The sequence below is a fragment of the Harpia harpyja genome, chromosome 3 (genome assembly GCF_026419915.1).
Source record: "Harpia harpyja isolate bHarHar1 chromosome 3, bHarHar1 primary haplotype, whole genome shotgun sequence".
In the NCBI taxonomy this organism is placed as follows: Eukaryota; Metazoa; Chordata; class Aves; order Accipitriformes; family Accipitridae; genus Harpia; species Harpia harpyja.
In genome coordinates this window covers 64168639-64188486 of record NC_068942.1, presented here as the reverse complement: position 1 = coordinate 64188486, position 19848 = coordinate 64168639, and the positions used below count along the sequence as shown (strand labels likewise).

Genomic DNA, 19848 nt, shown 5'->3' with positions numbered 1-19848 from the left:
CTGCGCCGCGCCGCTATATATGTAGGGCTGTATCCCTCCGCCGGAGCGGGGCCTTTTTCTCTCCTCCCCGGCGCGGTATGTGTGAGGGTGACTGCGGAGCGCAGCCCTGCCCCCTCCGCGGCCCGGCCCCTCCCCTCCCCCGGCGGGCCTGCTTCCCCCCCTCGTCCGCGCCCCCCCCCCCCCCCCCCCCCCCCCACTCCGCAGCCCCGCGGCCGCTCGCCCCCAGAGGCACGGCCGGCGGCCGCCTGCACGCTGCGGGAGCGGGGGCCGCGGCGGGCTCGAGCCCAGCGGTGCGCCCCCCAACCCTCCTCCCGCCGTGCTCCTCTCCCCTTTCCCTGTCTCCTCTCCCCCTGAGGTAAGAGCCACGCAGGGACAGGCGGGTGAGCAGCCCCCCCTCCCCCGCCCGAGGGAGAGGCCCCGCTGTCGGGGCGACAGGGCTTCAGCCCGCCACGGGCTGCGCGGCCGTCCGCGTCCATCCCCCGCTCCCAAGCCGGGCGGCGAGGGGCGAGGGCAGCCTGGCCCCGGCAGTGGCCATCTTCCGCCGAGCGCGGGTGCCGGCGGAGACCGCGGCGGGCGGCCGGGCCGGCGGGGAGAGAGCTGCCCGCCGCGGGGCTGCGTCACCGCGGGGACCCCGCCGGCCCCGCGTCGAGGCGTCTCCCCATCTCCCCGTCGGTCTCTAGGCTGGGACCCCGGGGGTGAGGGGAATCTCGGCCGAGTTGGTGCTTTTTTTTTTCTAGACAGCATCCCCGCAGGCGGTGCGGTGGCCTGCCCTCCCCCGGGGAGCCCGGAGCGGCACCTGAGAGAGGATGATGGCACGGGGCGGGAGGGGGGGTTGCGTTAATAAAGCACATTCTTCGGTGAAATCTGAACGACGAGGGGGGTACGACAGAGACTGTAAAGCCGGTATGCTGAAGCGAGCACAGCTGCCGGTTTTTCATCGTAGGGCTTTGTCAAGCACCAAAATCTAGACGACAGTAAAATTCAATCCAGTTGACACTGATGTGTCACTTCAGCCCCTTCTCAGCAGAACGGCTGTAGCCTACGAGTGAGAGGCAGCAAAAGCATGTCCTGATGTCAGATGTTTTCTTCATTTCTCCTCTGTCTGGTCTGGGTTTGAGGATTTTGTCCAACTGATAATAACCCAGGTAAATATTGTAGTATTCACACTGCACCTCCTTTAATAGGTATGGAAGCACAAACAAACATGGACCCACACCGGAATCAAGGATTTTGGTTCCATTCATGACAGGTACCCATAGATTTTGAGCTTGCTTGTAGTTCAGGATATTTTTAGTTAAGGTTTTACTTTGGGCCTCTCTCTGGAATGGGAGGCTATCAGTATTTCCAATGTGATCATAATTCTGATGATCTGCTTGCAGTATAGCACTAAATCTTTTAAAATACATTTTTCTATTTTTCTGTTTTTGAAAAATCATGCGTATTTTCAGCGTTTGAAATGAAGACATAACCAGTTGGTTTCTGTTTTAAGAATTTCAATAGCTCTGCCACTGAAGTTACAATTTATTTGCTTGCCTTTCTGGAACACAGTGATAGGTTGGCAAACACAACAGTTACCTGTTTACAATCTAGAAGGATTTCTCATAGCAAACAAAATAGTGCATTTAATGTGTCATAGTTTGGTCCCCAAACCATCCTAACATTTGTGTAGGAACTAGTGTATGAAATGGTGTCAGAAGCCAATTTGCAGCTGGCTAGTCTGCAAATGATAGTTTTATAGACAGCTTCCATTTTAGATGCAGAATGCCCAGCCTCCTATTTTTAATATACTTCTTTTTTTTAAACTACTAAGCAGTGACGTTGGATTTTTTTTTTTTTTTTTTTGCTATGGAAGAACACGCAAATCGATCTTTTGTTTTCAAACCAGACCAACAATTTTAAGCTCTTATTTTCCCAGCTTAATTTCTTTCTGGAAAACATGGCACAATGTTTGATTGATGTGGGCTACAAGAGCTTTTGCTTGGATAAGTGAATCTTGGAACTCCCCGAGTCTCACAGGGATGTGTGAAGAACAATGTTCATGTACAAATCATTTACCTCATTGTGCTTGTCTTATACAGGTGAAGATCTCATTATTGAAACACTGAATTCTATATAAATATTGGGCAAATAAATTTGTACAATTATCTCACAAAGATAAATAGCTAATGCAGTCTCATGGTCTTTGGCCAAAATGTTTCTAACATGGAAGGCTGAAGGTATTATCAGGAGAATAATCCTACCGACATTTAAATGTGACGGTTTAGAATGTGGGTGCCTTACTTCAGTCTCTTTAAAGTTAATTTTAAGTGCATGTAATATGTTGTTCCATTGATCCAAACCTTCACTTGTTAAAAAGTGAAGGGATTAGATTTACCTGTTGAAGACAGACTATGAGACAAGTAATTAAAATTTATGTAGATTCTCTTACAAACTATCAGCATTACAGTGTTTGGACATACGTGAAGAAACTTGGAAATGTGAAGTAAAAAGCCACTTGGTCACATTCAATGAATGTTGCCAAAGATTAACAGGGCCTTTGAGTAGAAGGATTGCTGTGCATTTATTCCTTTTTCTTTTTTTTTTTTTGTGTCTCCTTTTGCTAACTCTTGATGGTTCAATCTAATAATTCATTTATATTAAAAATTGAATTTTAAAATAAAGTTACTTTTAAAGTAGTTTGGAATATAGTTACCTTGCTTTATTTAAGAAAAATTTCAGGATGATCAGTTAAGGTGCCACAGTTAGGTTCTGCAGTAGTTTCTATATTTGAAAATATTTCACAGCTAATGCTCCAAAATAACATTCTAAGGGGAATTTTTTCCTAATTTGACATACGGCAGTGATAAATGTCAACAAAACAGAATACTAAAGTTTTGCTGCTTATTTAATGTAGAAAAACCTCATCTAAACTGGCATCTGCCTGCTCCTTGTAAGTTTGCTTTCACTCAGTTGTACAGCTAGATTTTGATCAGTATTCTTTGTTCTCTTAAAAATTACATTCAGTTGTGGGCAGGCAAGAAATGCCCCTGTCATTCCAGTGACATACAATGTCAACTGATTTGCCAGGATCTTCTACAGTCTCATCCAAAATCTCCTGGATCTCAGTGGGAGCTGGGCTGGGCCATGGAATTACTCAGTATTTGTGCCTAAAACCATAGAACTTGGCCATCCCATTGCTACAGAGCTTTTTTATGAACGGAGGCCTATGTGATAGCTATTAAGATGAATTTCTGATTGGGTATGTTTACTCTTCTAAATTATTTTACTCTCTATCACTAACCACGCTTTTGTTGATTTGTGTTTAAGCTGTAATATTCACAAAAGATTATTTTATACATTTATTAGTTGCAGTGAAAGACTTGCAACCATTCTACCTACTATTACATTTCTAAATTTTGCCTTAATATGACAGTAAGGTTACAGTGTTGGTCTCTGTTTCTGTGGAGACTTAACATGTCCATTCTTTGGGAGCAGCCTAAGATACAAGGAGGAATTCTGTTAAGAACTCGGAAAAATAAGAAACCTTACTACTTACATGCAAGGTGTGCTTTTCAACCTTGGCTTTGTTAACGTAAGCACTGAAGAACATGGCCTCATACATATCAAACGTTTTCTCATATTATATATACATAAGTTAAAAAAAAATCAAATTTAAAACATTTCACAGACATCTGCCCTGGGAGAATGGATGTGAGAGCAGATGGGCAGTAGTTTGTTGCATTTAATGCACAGCTGGGAGGCTGATACTATGGCGATAAGCATAGGTAACCAGTATATAATAAGTTAGAAGTGTAAGAAGCCAAAATCAAGTATGTATGTGCGTGCAACATCTGTGCAACTGGAACAAATTCATAATTAGTTTTCATGGCTATAATATTGCCAGTTACATGTGTGAACTACCCAAACTGTGTTTTAATTTGTTGTACTGCTTTTCAGGTCAATTGGAATTCTGTTGGTATATCAGAAAATAGTTTTTTACCCTCTCTATAAAATTCTGTTCCTATAGGCAGTTTTTGGGGGGAGACCGTTTTCCACGAAATTAATGTTTCTAAATGCCATTGGCAGCTGTGAAAATCTAAGCCAGTATCCTTATAAAAATACTCTATGATTTTCACTAAGATTGCAAATAAGTGGGTGGAACTCCATCGAAATAAAAAGCTAGAACAGAATTGGATTTGACCATATTTATACAAGATGTGAAAATAAAAATTGCTTTAATCTTAACATTTAAATTTCTAGACCTGATAGCTCTTTTAAATGGGAACATACACGTTACTGTAGATCACTGTTTCTTTTTTGAGAGAGAGAGAAGAAAACCAAAACTCCCCAATCTTTTTATATGCTCATGATTTCTTTATATTTGCCTCATTCCCACTAGTGTGTATCAAAATCACATACAGTTATGGATTTTCACTGAGCATTAAGCATTAGAAGGCCATCTATGTAATTTAATAATAGTAGTTGCTACCTATGTTGAGTGTCATCTTGTAAAGTTTTAGATGGTGATATAAAACTGATACAGCCGTCGGTTAGAGCTAAATTATTTACACATTGTAATTAAATTAGTGAATCCTTTTCTATGTAGCTACGTAAATCAGCATCCTTGAGGCCAAATAATTTGAAGTGTTTCATGTTTTAATCTTAGGGCAGTTTGAGTTGGGAACCTTAAAGATCCAATATTAAAAAGACTTGCACAGATGGTAATTACAGACCTGCTCCCATACATAAACCCAGTTATACATCTTGCAGATTAAACATTATAAAATAATTATTTTAAACCAAAGTGCTTTTCCTTACTTTTTTACACTTGAAATGTAAAACAAATGAAAAAAGAACAAAACTTTTTCACAGTCTGAAAAAAACAATCTTTCTTCATAGTCCTATGAAGAGTTCTCTAGAAACATTGGAGTATGTGAAAACAGGATTTTCCTTCTCAGTTTTTGTAATTGCCAGTTTCATAGGAAGGTAAACATTGGATGATTCATGACATAAACAGAAGTTACTCTTTCCATTTTTCTATTGTTTATGTTTTGTTATTGTTAGTGTTTTTACAGATAAAAGCCAAATTGTATCCACTATTTTTCAAGAATCAAATGCAGAAGAGGACAGAATATTTATATATGTGTCTGCTAAGTATTTAATATTTTTTACACAACATTGTCAAGCATACCTAGGTCATGCTTCTTCACTGTTGGATACATGTATGTGAACTATATTCCCTGATGATGATTCCAGTTAATACATCTGTCAAAGAAAAGTAATTTATTTTTACCACAAATATATTTAAAAATATTCTGTATAAAAAGATACGTATGAGAACAGTCATTCTAATGATAGGGAAAGTTCTGTTTCTAATTTCAGTAGAGGGATTCCTCAAAATTTTAAATGATACAATGTAACAAACAAACAATTTTTAGTCAGATTCACCTTATTAGGAATAGCTTGAGGTTGCAGTTAATTTCTGAAGAATATGCTGGAAAACTGTGTGGGCCAAAACCTGGTTTACTCTATAGGTTCAAATTTCTGTCTTAGAACTAACAGATGAAAGCTGAACAGCTGTTGCTGTTAGCTACAGATTTTGAACCAACATATAGCGTGTAATGGTATAATAAACAATGGTAAACAAATAGCTTCAGAATTTAGAAGAAAGGTTGGAAATCAGTTCATTCAACTCCAGTACCATTGTTTCTCATTTTGGTTTGTCCTATTTAACATAGAAAAAAAAAACCTTTGAGGATACTCAGGATTGCTCTTTTACATAATGGAAATTATTAAACGAGCCATTTGCATTGTTTTTTACACCTCTCCTTTGTCCATGAGTAATTCATTTTCATCTGAATATTCCTGTGGGGCAAACTGGGACATTAATTTTGCAATAAAAGTCCCAGCTAAATTTAACTAATATATATATGAGAATATATATGACATAGGCAGACAGGCATGTAAAAATCCACAGATACATCCTCTAATGGCCAAGTCTCCCTTACTTAACCACAAATTGTAATTTTATAGTAGGTCTATGTTAAAGAAAAAGTCTTTGGGTTGGGTAGGGCTGTCATAAGTCTTCATGCTACAGCTAGAGGTAAAAAATTCAACAACTCCACATACACAGTTCAAGGGTGATCATAATTTTAAATCAGAATTGTAGTTTCCGGTACAGATTTTCAGCAACTGTAAACATGCCCTGAAGTCAATAAATCCATGTTAATTTGCATCAGTTAGGGATTTATTCTTCCCTTCCTTTCTCTCACACACCTGAAACACGAGGAGTTTCTATCAGTTTGTCAGATTCCTTGCGATAAGAAGCTACAAGATCAAAACCACCTGAGTTAATGGATGTCAAATACTGCTGTCAAGAGACATCCAGTATTCTAATGCGCCATACTATGGAGCTGGCCTGAGGTGAGAAGTATTATACATGCATACCAAATTACAGATGCTGGAAGCCAGAATCATTGCCAGGCGATACTCTTTTTCATTTGTCTTAAGTACATGAAGAAAGCTATGGAATCATTGGGCCCCTCACTACAGGAAAGACATTGAGCTGCTTGAGTGTGTCCAGAGAAGGGCAACCAAGTTGGTGAGGGGCCTTGAGCACAAGTCTTATGAGGAGCGGCTGAGGGAACTGGGGTTGTTCAGTCTAGAAAAGAGGAGGCTGAGGGGAGACCTTATCGCTCTCTACAACTACCTGAAAGGGGGTTGTAGTGAGGTGGGTGTTGGTCTCTTCTGTCAGGTGTCTGGAGATAGGACAAGAGGAAATGGCCTCAAGTTGAGGCAAGGGAGATTTAGGTTAGATATTAGGAAAAATTTCTTTACTGAGAGGGTTGTCAAACATTGGAATGGGCTGCCCAGGGAAGTGGTTGAGTCACCATCCCTGGAGGTATTCAAAAAGCGAGTGGATAGGGTACTCCAGGGCATGGTTTAGGGGGCATGGTTAATGGTTGGACTCGATGATCTTGAAGGTCTTTTCCAACCGAAATGATTCTATGATTCTATGATTCTATGATTCTTCGGACAGCTATTTTATGTTGTTTGTGCTTGCCATCAATAGTAAACCCACCTGATAATGAAATAACTTCTCCAACTGCCTGATCACCATTTTTGGGGGGGGGAAAAAAACCCTAAGTTTTTCAACAACCTTGAAGAGAAGATGCGTTTCTAGTATCAGTTACCAGAAACTGTAAAAATAAATTCCAGTCTCCACAGCCTGTTGCTGGAGAGCTTGCCCCTCCCTCAGGAACCTGGCATGGCAGTACCTAGGAAATCCTCTACTGAGGGCTGAGCAGACTTTTTAAAATTGAAAACAATTTTTAAAACAACAGGAACATCTGATGCCTCCAGAATATAGGTTCTGACATCCCCCTTGAGGTTTCTCTTTGATCCAGTTCTTTGTCTAGAACTTCAGGTTTTTACCTTTGGGGGCACTAGCACAGGTGAAGTCCAGCCTCTTAAAATGTCTGACCCTCAGAGCATGCATGTGCCTCTGTCCTAAAGCACCTCACATCATTGTTGAAATTCCACCAAGAAAACCCATCTTCCCTTGTAAACCTGGAAAACAGCTGTCCCATGGGGCCAGCTATTCTTCCCAACGTTTTTGTGAGGGTACAGTTCACATCAGCTACCTAATTAAATCTCTGTTCTGCCTGCCTTATTCTGAGGCTGTCAGCTTCTGTGAAGTAAGAATATGCCTAAAATCTGGTCTGTCCCAGGCATCTAGCACTTTGTGCACACCTTTCCTGTCAAGCAGCATTGACCTTCCCCACAGTATGGGTATTTGTTATTATTTTTGTGGTAGCAGAAGTATGCTAGATGCTAATGAAGTACTTATATTTAGTAAGTGCACTGTTATGTGCTGGCTGTGAAGCTGTCAGCAGCACTGTTAAAGAGCACAAGCCTAACACAAAGGTGCACTGCACCAAGGATGGGATTTTTATGCTATATAGAAGGGAAGTACATTTAATGAGTTTATTTTGGTTAGCCTTCAGTTTAGTTTTGAGTCTGCCAATACTGACATCATTTTTCCAAGCAGGGAGCACCATCTAAGACTTCTCTGCATCACTATCCTTGGGGTGGGCCTGTGTGTGGGCTGATGCAGTGCTCAGCACTCCAGATCATTTCACTTTGGCATCCATTCTGCTTCTGCTGTCTCTATCTCCATATTCTATTTTAGGTGCTTACAGAGCACCAATCTCCTTAACTAAAATATAACTGAAACAAGATATTCAGCATCAAATAAGCAAAAAGCAAAAGACTCAAAATAGACTGTTGTTATTATTATTATGGGGTTAAATCACTTAAACATAGGTACCTTCCTACTCCTCCTCCCACTTCTTTCTTTAGTTTGTCTCATCTTGTTCTCTCCTTGGGGATGTACTGCTGGCCCACAAGCTTCTGCAAAAAAAAATGAAATATGTTCCGTCATGGGTCCATGGGTACCAAGTAGTCATCTAGCTTAATTCTTGCAAAAAAAATGTTATAATTTTGGCTGTCCTGAGATCCTCGCATCAATCCCTAAGCCTCCAGTGGGGCCAGGGAGCGTCCTTTAGAGAGCGAACCTCTTAGACACCCTTGCCAGGTCCTCGTGCAGGTTGTTGCAGCTGGATGTTCGGTAAGGTAAGGGATCTTGCGCCACTGTCCCAGGCCAGCAACTCCAGCATTGCGTTGCCCTGAAGACACAGCTACATCTAGACCTGCACTTCAAAGTAAAGTGTATTTATTACTTGGTCTGTGGGTATGGGGAAGGGGGTGGATTTTCAACCAGGCATCCCAAAGGAAGGCTATGGAGGAATAACTGTCGATATGCTGGGGACTTCAGTTTGTTACAGGAGATGTAAGTAATCTGGTAAGACACCAGGCTTCCCTTATCACCTGCCCCTTGTTAGGGGGCTTGCATTTCTCCCTGGTGCTGTGTGTTCTGCGGTCAGCACTAGGGGTACTGGTTGTCACTCTCAAAGGTGCTATGGCTGACATTCACAATTAACTGAAAGCCATTGCAGGGCTCTCAGCTGTGTCTCTAGCAAATGTCATTTGCCGGCTTGGCACAGACAGCTCTGCAGCTCCTCTGGAGGCACTTCAAAATTTGCCTGAATTGAGACTTTGGCTCGGCTCTGGTGACTCTCCAGGCTCCTGGTCTCCACGCCAGGGACTGCTGATGGCGATTTACATTGTAACAGCAGGGGCCCGGGCGGCAGAGCGCAAAACGCTTTGCTTTCCCAGAGCCTCCTGTAGCCTCCCGAGTGAAACTTTGGTCCCCCCCGTCTTTTCTGCAGCCAGCGGGACCAGGGCGGGAAGGCTCTGCGCTGCGCTCGGCCGGGTCGGCGGCCCTTAGCTGCCCGGGGGAAGGCGGCCGCCGCGCAGCTGGCCCGGCGGCAGCACCCCGCTCCCTGCCGGGTCCCGCAGCGCCAGCGAGGGAGAGGCAGCGGCTCAGGCGTCGGGAGCAACGCTAGGGCAGCTAGGGCAGCCAGGGCACCTCAGCCAGCCAGCCAACCAACCAACCAACCAACCAACCAGCCAGCCAGCCAGCCAGCCAGCCTGCCTGCCTGCCTGGCTCGGCGGGCGGCTGCCGACAGCCGGCTACTCGCCTGCGCCTTCGGCGGCAGCAGGGCCTATATCCTCTCGCGGAAGGTTACCATGCCCTGGCACGGCGGACCGCGACGGAAGCGGTACTAAAGCGTCTGAGGCAGCACTTTGTCAAGGGACGCCTGATTGGCTAAAGGGACTCTGCAATGGTTAGCTGGTAAGAGTCAAGCCCTCTGATTGGTTGCGTTGTACCTGCAATGCGTCAAGTGAAGATGCTGGAGTGCGTGTACTGGAGGGCTTCTGTGGGGACGGACGCGGCCGGCGGCGGGTGTGGCGGCGGCAGTCGCTGCCGCCCGGAGCCTGGCCCTGGCCGCGCCCGCAGAGGCTTGCGAGGTAAGCAGGGCTCTCCGCCGTTCCTGGCAGTATGAGTAGCCCTAGCGCTAGATTTCCCGCCTCTTCATGCTGCTGCAGCTTGCAGCAATAGCAATCGCTTGGCTCGTGAGCCAGAACTGCCAGGAAGAAGCTTTTCCTCAGTCAGTTATCTTTTTAGAGCCGGGTTTCTGTATCAGAAAGGCAAAGCCTCTTTTCTCATTCCTTCTCTGTAACACAGGGTGCCAGAGGTACAAAATGTGGCAGTACACATTTGCTTATTCTGCCCTTCCACTATGAGTGTGAGAAGCATTTCTTGGACTGCTGCTCGAAATGACAGTTTGAGTGACAGTTGGAGGAGGATATGCGCGATAAAGTGATGAGTGATTTCTTAAATATCTTGCTGAAATGCTGCAAAATCTTTTCAACACAAAGAGATGCTTCTGCAAAATTAGACCCGAACTGCGAAGCTGTGGAGGGGCACGCAAGGTTGGCCTGCCTCCGTCTGGGACTTCTGGACATTGTTGGGTGTGTAGGGGGTCCCTTGGGCCTGGCCAAAACCCCCTGCAGCCCAGTTGCATAAGGAGCTGTAGACATGCCATAACCACTTGTGCGGGGTTTTTTATATGTCTCTAATTGAAATGAGCACGGATAAACCAGAAGCAAACAAATAACAAAGCCTTTCTGCACCAGTAAGAGGCTTACAGGACCACTTTAAAAACAATGGGAGTTTCAAACCACCAAAAACTTCCTGGCACATCTGCGAAGCTAGATACAATAACCGTCTAAACGTAGGTTACAGACACTCATAATATTATCTAAATTCTTCAGTATTTCTGTTATTGGAGTGTTTTCATTGCTCTTTTTCAAAATCCCATTCTTGAAGAGTGAGTCAGCAAGAAGTCTGTGAATGTGTCAGGGAGCAGTATTTTAAATAAGGTTTCACTGCTAAGCAATTATTAAAGAGCATGTTTACATATGAAAAAATTGCAAATTTGCATATGAATATAACGGCCCAATTTCTTGACTCTAGTGAAGTTTTCTTCCTAACTACAGTTTTCAGGATAACATTCCTGATGTGCTGTTGGAAGGATTTTGAGTTAGATTCCATGGTAATTTGTTTCCTTTATTCTGTTTGCTTGCTAGGAAGTAGAACACTTTATTTTAAAATTACTGTGATTTCCTTTTCACAGCCTTACTGAGTACAAACTGCTTTCCTGCTGGCATTAACACTTCTTACTGTCTTTTTTCCAAAGAATTCTTTCAAAATATTAAAAACAATCTAGCCGCTTTTCCTTGTAGTCCTAGCCAAGTGGAACAAGTGCAATGAAACCTTTATGGGAAAATTATATGCCTGTGTAATTATAATTATAACATTTATGCCTGTGTAATTATAATTATAACATTTATGAGTGAGGGTTTGCTAAAGTGAAACATAAAAGAGAGATTGCAAGCTCATTCCGTTTCTTACTTGGTCATTTAAAGTATGATAGCGTTTTCAAAAAATTAACGTTTGAAAATCTTAGGTCTAAACCATCTTGAGGTCTTAACAAATGGAAAGGAAATGGCTATAAAGCACTGGTAAAGGCACCACAAAGTATTCTCCAGAACAACCTTAAACATTGTATATTAGTCATAAAGCCAATTTGTTGTATTAATTTATTATAATGACTGTACAAATAATAGAACTACATTCATGTCAGAGAACCTAAAAAAAGCTTTTAGAAGTGACATCATCATTCAATGAGAAATAAATATACCAATTTCAGGGCTAACAAGTAAATCATTGTTGCCCCAAATAGTCTTCTGGAAAGCAGACTGTTTAAAAGGTAAACTCAAGAGCTTTAGTGTGTTCAGAACAGCAATTATATTCTAAGAATTAGCTTACTTTGAGCACAAGTTGCTGGAATGAATCAATGGGAATAAATACCAATTACATGTTTATTAGAAAGAGCTACATTGATCAAGTTCAGGTAATTCCAAATCAATCAGCTCTGAGTGATAATGCTACATTTTATTTTTTTTACGGGTGCTCTATGTAGGCCATGTCCAAAGCCATCAGTGAGTGTGGGAAAGGTAATACAGAGTAGTAAGCAGAGTTCATTACGGTTCTAAATATATCACATTCAAAACATTCTGACTAAAAACATGCACCATCCATTTAAAGCAACCATTTTAAAAGCAATGTATTTACAGCAATGTCATTACACTAACATCTGTTAAATATATGCAGGTCTGCCATCTTATGGAGCCTGAATGGTACTACCAAATAACAGAATATGGAACTACATGTTCATATTAGGAGAATAGTTTGAATTTTTTCTTTTTCAGGTAATGTGTCCTTTCTTCTAAAACTTGTGCCATTTTGACTCATTGTTTCTGTTTGATATGTGTATTTATTGCATTTATATATGCATGCAAGTATACACATGTAAACACACAGTCAAATAAAGGCATTACAGTTGCACGTTCAAGCATGGAAAAGCTGGGAAGTGTTAAAGTTGAAGTGAGTTGTTTACATTATACAACAGCCTTGAACAACATCATCCTGTGCTATTTTTTTCTTCAGGACCACTGTCTGATTCAGCGTTCAGGTTAGACAGTGCTATTTAGTGAATAGCTATTCAGAATTTTGCTTTAGCCTCTTTGTTTGGAGTGTGACTATGCTGTATTTGGTGCAAGCTAGTCAAGCCCTATTCTAAAGACAATATTATTAATTTCTATGTGGGATTTTCTGTAGCTGTTATTATTAGAGTATTATTATGAACAATTTTGAATGAAGTTTCTACAGGCCAAGGCAGACAATCATCATGGAAATTTTCAGCGCAAGTGATTAAAGTTTGGCAAAGCTATTAAAGTTGCTAAAATGATGCTCTTTGTTTGTTTGTTTTTATTTTCTATTTTTATAAAAGCTGATGTCAGACAAACTTGATAAGTGACTTTTGGGTCAGCCAAGAACAAATGCACAAGAACACAAGAGTGTTATAATTAGTACATCAAATATTATATGTTATTTTCTCTTTAACTGGTGCAAATTTATTTTTAGGTGAAAAGGATTCCTCAGGAAGACCTTATTACTTTGCTTTTGAAAAGTTTGAGGTGAGTTAGGAAAGTGGTTTATCTAAGTGATTTGTGACTGTGATACCATCAGATACTGCAGTGGAGCACTTAAGATAAGCAAATTGTCCAGCATTCAGTGAAGTTTTTCAGAGTTATACCAGTTGGTGGAAAACCTGGTAGTACCTGGAATCTAAACACTTAGGAGAGTGTCTGATTTCACTGAGTTGTATCTGTACTAGAAAATACATTATATTTTCTCCATTTAGTGTCATTTGCAAATGTTCACATCTACCCTGATACTCTTGCTGGGAAAAGACACTGAGCACAAACTGCCATTTAGATTACTGTGAACTGAATTTGATGATGTGAAATACTACTTACCACCACAATAAAAGTCTTAGCATAACTGGTTCTGTGTAAGAACAAATGGAGTCTTCACCTTGTCAGTTACTTCCCACTTATAAGAAAGGTTTTCTCCCCCATTTGATCTTGCTTGATTGTGATATCATATTTTCACATGTGTCAGAGTCCAATACTCTCTGACCAGGTTCTTTTAGATACTCCACATGAGAGTTTTATGTTTAACATCAAATTTATTTATTTTGCATATTCATTGTTACATGAGATTTTGATTTAGAAGAGTGATACAGCAATGTACTGAAATCACAACACAAGGATAAAATAGCTGTTGCAATATACAGGTCGATCACAATAAAAACATAATTCTTGTTATGGATCTCTGTATGCTCACCATCACGATGCTGGGCATCCCCAGTCACCAGGAAGGAGTACATGAGTTGAAGCCAGCTCAAGCCCATTGCTCTCTCCAAAAGTGCATGTTGGTTGCTCAGTTTCTATACTCTGTTTTTAGCTGAGCCGCGTACACACTTCTCCCGTGCCATTTTGGTCTGCCTAGCTCAAGAAGACATTGTTCTCTACTAGTTATCTCAGGGAAGGCTGTTTATACAGCATGATGACCCGCTGATACAGCCATATATCTAAAACAAAGGTTACCCTCCAGTCCCCTTTGTGTTGAGATAAGTTCAGCTTTAGGATAATTGGTGGTCATTCTTTACAGTCTTCCTTAAGATAATAATTTTTTTGCTCATCTCCACTGAGCCTTGATCCTTGTAGGGGGGTGTATGTTGGTTGCATTCCACCCCTTGGCTTAGCCCAGCATTCAGCAATTATTGGTGTTGCACAGTGAGCTTAATACATTCATCATATGAATGACCAGCCCTCTTGCCACGGTGAAGGTGAGAGCATATGGGAAACAGGTTATTTACAGGTTTAGTACGTGATTTAACATGTCTCAGGCATACGTTCTCATTGTCAGTATTCCCATGGTGATAAGGTAACCCAGTATTTTCCTGCAAAAGAAGACATCTACGTCTCGGACATAATCTAAGCCCCAGTTATTGTTAATTTACTCCCTGTAGCGTCTACAGAATCCCATACTCCTTTTCCTTTGTAAAACTTTATTTTTAAAATGTCATCCATTATCAGATTGTATTTCTCTGGGCAAGGGAAAAGTAGCAAACCACCAGTTTAAACCAGCAATGATTTCTGGACCAGTCGCGGCTTGGGTGGGTGTACATTCCCTACACCACTGTTTCTACTGTGAGGATGTATTTCCAGCCTTCAGGTATTTGCTTTAAAGGACCAATATAATCTACTTGACAAGTTTCTCAGAGTAGTTTACCTTCATTGAGATTGGCAAACTGTTGTCCTTTTGGCAGGTACTGTACCATTGTTTGAAAAAAATGGCATGCCTCTACAATATGTATTGCCAGAGCTTTTGTCACAGGCCATCCTGTGGCCTGTACCCACTTACTAGCCTTTCTGCCTCAAGTTTTGCAATACATTTATTTTAGCCAAATGATCAGCCATCTGATTCCACATTGCCTCAGGGTTTTTATTTTTTGGTGGACAGATACATGTCCTATGGGTATGCACTTAGATTGGTCTGTATCATAAATCTTTCCAGTGTGTTTTTTCCAGTGTGTTTTTCCCCATACATCTCTACCATTTACTTGCTGATTGTTTTTCACCCAGTTCGCTGGCCACTGTGAACCAAACTTTTTGTCTCGCCTTCCCAGGGCAGCACATCAGTTATTGGAGAGGAGGGCAGATGGGAGTATTCAGTAGGCATCCCAATTAGCTCTACACTCTCTGATCATTTGTTTTCTTTATTCATCCCATCACTTGTCACCTGATGAAGTATATACAAAGCCCATTGCTGTACAGCAGTTTCCTGGACTACCATTAAGGGTAATGGCTTACCACTTAAACTTGGTTTTAAAATAGGAATAGGCGCACATAACTTGATTTCCCTTTCTTGAATTAATGGCTCAGTAGTTAGCAGCCCCTCATATGCAGCTAACAGCACTTTCTCAAATGGAATGTAGTTGGGAGCCTTGCCACGATTTAGAGCAAAATGTAATAGGTAAGTTTTTTACCTTGCACATCTTGTTGCCATAATCCCCATTGATATCCCTCATAACCAATGCCTATATGAAGTGTACTTGGGTGTGCAGGGTTAAGGGGCCCCATAGGTTGGTTAGTAAAATGTCATCATTTAAAGCATTTAATGTTTCATGATGATTTTGTTCCCAATTCCATATTGCGTTTTTCTTCAGCAAATTGTAGAGATCTCCCTAAAATACTGAATTCAGGAATGCGTGACCTCCAAAGCCCAAAAGTTCCTGATAAAGCTTGTAACTTCTTTTTATCAGAAGGTGCTTGGATGCTTTGTGTTTCTGCTAATACAGATTCTGGAACAGTTTTCTGTCCTCCTATCCATCACGTACCTAAAAATGTAACTTCTTGACTTGGTCCTTTCCATTTCAAGTCAGGAACACTAATATTGAATTCTTGTAAATTCTGGACGATAGCATTCTTACTTCAGTGAAGCATTTCCTCATCATGTCCTCCAATTCGAGTATCATCAGTATATTGCAAAATTGTTAATTCAGGTGGGAGGATGATTGACGCTAGCTGTTTAGCTAACATGGCATGGGCAAAGGTGGGGCCATGTTTGAAAGCTTGGGGTAGGTGATAAAAGGTATATTGTCTTCCACCCCAAGTAAATGCAAACTGTGGTTTGGCTTGCTCTTGCATCGGAATCATAAAGACCATACCTTTTGTAGCTAACACTCCCACCCACAGAAGAGCATGTTCGTATGTACTATGCTGGGAACAGGGGCTGTTGAAAGGGCAGTTGCTTTATTGAAAGCCCTACAGTCAATAGTCATGTGCCATATCCTGTCTGGTTTCTTAAAAGGCCATACTGGGCTGTTATATAATGGGTGAGTTTTTTCTATAGTACCCCATTGCTCTAATTGTTTGACTAATTCTGTCACAGGTTTTATGGCAGGAGTTTATGGCTCTGAGCCTTCTTCCATTGTGGGGGTGTGTTGATCGGTCACAGCATGTGATTAACTTCCTGGTTGTAAAGTATTATAACTTGTTTGTTACCCATCCTAGCATAGATTCCATGACAACAAAACAGACTGATACAGAGCAAGAGCTCCCAGGCTTAATCCATTGAATAGGGGCAAGCCTTTGGTGCAACTGGTAGCATCAAACTTCTGTCCCCAGACTGGTCTGCATGGATGTGCAGGAAGATAATGTGCTTCCACACCTGCCCTCTTATGCCACTTCTGCACCTGTGTCCATGCATCACATAATGAAGCCCCAAATTTTAACTTGCCTCCCTTATCTCCACAGAAAAGAAGCCAGCTCTGTTCCCTCATCCATCTCCCCTCCATCCATGTCACATTTCCTACCTTGTCTTGCTCCCAGAGTCTTGGAAAAGGTGGCTCTGGCTAGGCTTCTACAGTGGGGGCAACAACATTGGAGAGGCAAGAGCTGCTGGCCTGGACAGCAGCAAGTCACTGCCGATCAGTTGGCTGGTGTTAGCTGCTGATCATACACAACCTCAGATGTAGAGGAGCTTGCTCCCAGTTTACACATGCTATTTCAGAGTAATTGCTCTGTGCCAGAGCATTCTAGAGACACAGGGAGACTTTGCAGTTTGGATGGTTAGTGACTACTGCTTGGAACTACTTTTGCGGTGGTGATTGCTCCACAGCTCAGGTAAGCCACTTGTGTCATTCCTTGAAATTTAAAGAATGTTAAAAAAGCAAAAATAATGTTGCTAATTAACAGGATTATTGATCTTGTCTGAATCTGAGAGCACTTCAGTGCTTAAACCCTGACTGTGTTCCTCTGCTTAAATTGATCAGAAGCTGGTCCCAAACAGAAGTGAAAGCAGAAAGAACTCTGACTGCACAAATTAAAACACAGTTGAGTTGGTATGATGAGAAAAAAAGCTACAAACTGGTGTCATTATTTATGCACCTCATCCTTATGTTACTGATAAAGCAAAATGGAAAAAAGTAACTGAAATTGGCATCCACCCTGCTTTCTTCAGCTCCCCAACAGCAGCGATGTCACAGGGAGCTCAGAGGTTGATACATAATAAATACTATTCTGGATCAGACTTGAGATCAGACTGTGTCAGTATCTTTCAACAGCTATGGCAAGATCAGGTCCTTGAATGAAGTACTCACTGCTGGTAACAGGAGACAGTCTGTCCCCATAAAAGATTGTATTCTAAACTGTAACAGTAAGAGATTTTCTTAAATTTGAAGCATGGCATGTAATAGGGCTTCCAGAATTGTTGTGAACAACCACAGCTCCACGTAGTTTGTTATTCATGTACATTTTTAGAATTTACTCAGTTCTTGACCTCAGTGGGTTTCTGTAGCAGTATGTTTCACCATGTAATTACTCATTGATTTGGCAAACAGTAATCAAGTACATTACTTCTTCTATAAAAATGATACAAGATTTTATGTACCATTACAAAGGAGGCAACATTTCAGCTCTCATGTTTTGTCTGAAAAATCAACACACAGTAAACTGCCTGCAGCTGACTGTATCTTTTAGCTTAAGAAATCATATTGGGATTCTGATGTTAATTTGCAGTGTCAACATGTCTTAAGCTGGATGCTTAGTGTTTTACTCAAACATAATGTTTTCTGGGTTTTCTAATAATTCAAAACAGCTTTTTCTAGTTATTTTCAGCTTTCCTAATTCTGTGTTGTTTTTTTTTACCTAAACGCATATATAAATGAGTATCATTTAGTCCAGAATTTGTTTTACTCCTGTTTAACAATAAAAGCCTGCACAGATGGCTGCAAAACAGAACCTTCAAACGCAGCCAGATTTGTACATTTGTGCTGATTTCTTGCTTAAGGGAACTCAGTTCAAAATGCTGTACTGCCAAATCCATCCCTGCAGTAATTCTCTTGGCTTCAGTGGATGGCCACATGGGATTGCCTGGGATATCTGGCTAAGCTAAGAGATTCTATACAATTCCAAAGGGATTTGTTTGACAATACAAAAAAATGAAGTCTGAAGAGCATGCTATTGTGTTGGGTGTTGGACAGTTCAACCATTTTGTTCAATGTTTGTTTAGAATACAGCAGCCTACAGAGAATCTGGGAACTACAGGTAAATAAATTGCTCCTACTCATCTGAACTTCTTTGTGCTCCATAAATCAGGATGTTATGCCCATTCTTCCTAAGTAAAGGGGATCATATCAAATTTCACCTATTTCTTTTCCTAATGGAAACAACCTTAAAGATGTGGAAAGGTGGCTGACTCTTTCGGCCAAAAAGAATTGGCATTACTAGAGAATATAATATCACACAAGATTGCAACATAGGAACAGGCCAAGAGCCTGTTTGGCTTCATTGGTATTGCTTATATGAGGCAGACAAAACACACAAAAATGAAACTCCCGAAGCTAACTGATTTAATGAAATTGTGCACCTTATCTGAATATTGGCAAAGAAGTAAAATAATTAGTTCTGAATTTTTGATGATCCGTTAAAGGCAAAGTGATAGCTATTACATTAGAGTAAAACCACTTGTGTTCACTTGGAAGTTGGATTGCTTTTCTGTGGCAAACTATATTCTTTTAAAATAATCCAAAATGGTAAACACATTTATGATGCAATATAAATAATACAGAATAATCAGCTGCGAAGATACTATGTAGTGCTAAAATGTACTTCCACACTGAGAGGTGATTGTTTTATTGTAGTTTGTAGGCAACTTGTAAGCTTTGTTTTAGTACTATAACAGACAACCAAGAAATAGTCACCTTATAACTTCAGCTGGATCCTCTGTGTCATCCAGCTCAGTCGGGCTGGAGCTGAGCCAGAGAAGGAATGCTTCTCAACATCCTACTCCTAATTGTAATGTTTCCTGTTTTCTTTTGCAAGTAATACTTTATAGTGTAAATGCCTCACTGGTGATGTCACCTGTGACATTTTGGCCTTTTCATTCTTCTCCCATACTTTGCTCCAGAAACTGGCCAGGCTTCTTGCTGCTGCTGTTTCAATGCTCTCTCCTTAGTTCCCTGTAGGAGAGTTTGTTGGGTCAGATATCCAAACTGGATCCATGCATGTGTATCGTATTCACCTGACCTAAAAGGCCTCCCATAATCCTGCATGCTGGGGATCGTTTCAGCTGTCTCCACATGAAGTCGGCTGCAGTTGGCCTGAAGCCCAGCTGGGTTTGAGCTGTTTCTGAGGGGAAGCAGTGAGGTGTGACTGCAGCACGCTGTCTGTCATGTCACTCCTGGTCTGGGAACACGGTGAGGAGAAGCCTCAGCTGTTTCTTCACAGAATCAACTTTGGTTTGACAGAATTTATGATCTCTGGCTCTGCATGAAGGTGTGTGTGTTGTTGCCAGGCCAGGCACAGTCTTGCAAGAGAGATTTGTATGGTGGCGGGCCTCAGCTAATACCTATGCTGGATGCAGGGTAGTTGGTTTTACATTTGTGGCACAGATAATCTGCAACGTAGATAATCTAATCATAGATA

General features: G+C 41.5%; 1 protein-coding gene and 1 long non-coding RNA gene across 2 annotated transcripts in view; both read left to right on the top strand.

Annotated features, from left to right (window-relative positions):
- The first annotated feature begins 187 nt into the window (after window positions 1–187).
- NRDE2 (NRDE-2, necessary for RNA interference, domain containing) overlaps window positions 188–19848 on the top strand; it is a 71836-nt gene continuing 52175 nt past the window's right edge. The window contains exons 1-2 of the mRNA XM_052782970.1: window positions 188–355; window positions 1185–1249. Of these exons, the coding sequence (XP_052638930.1) occupies window positions 1243–1249 (7 nt within the window). The 5' untranslated portion in view covers window positions 188–355; window positions 1185–1242. The remainder of the gene's footprint in view (window positions 356–1184; window positions 1250–19848) is intronic.
- Window positions 9551–13375, top strand: LOC128139884 (uncharacterized). Its single transcript, XR_008234543.1, has 3 exons — window positions 9551–9736; window positions 12122–12219; window positions 12935–13375. It is a non-coding gene; the product is annotated as an uncharacterized LOC128139884 (long non-coding RNA).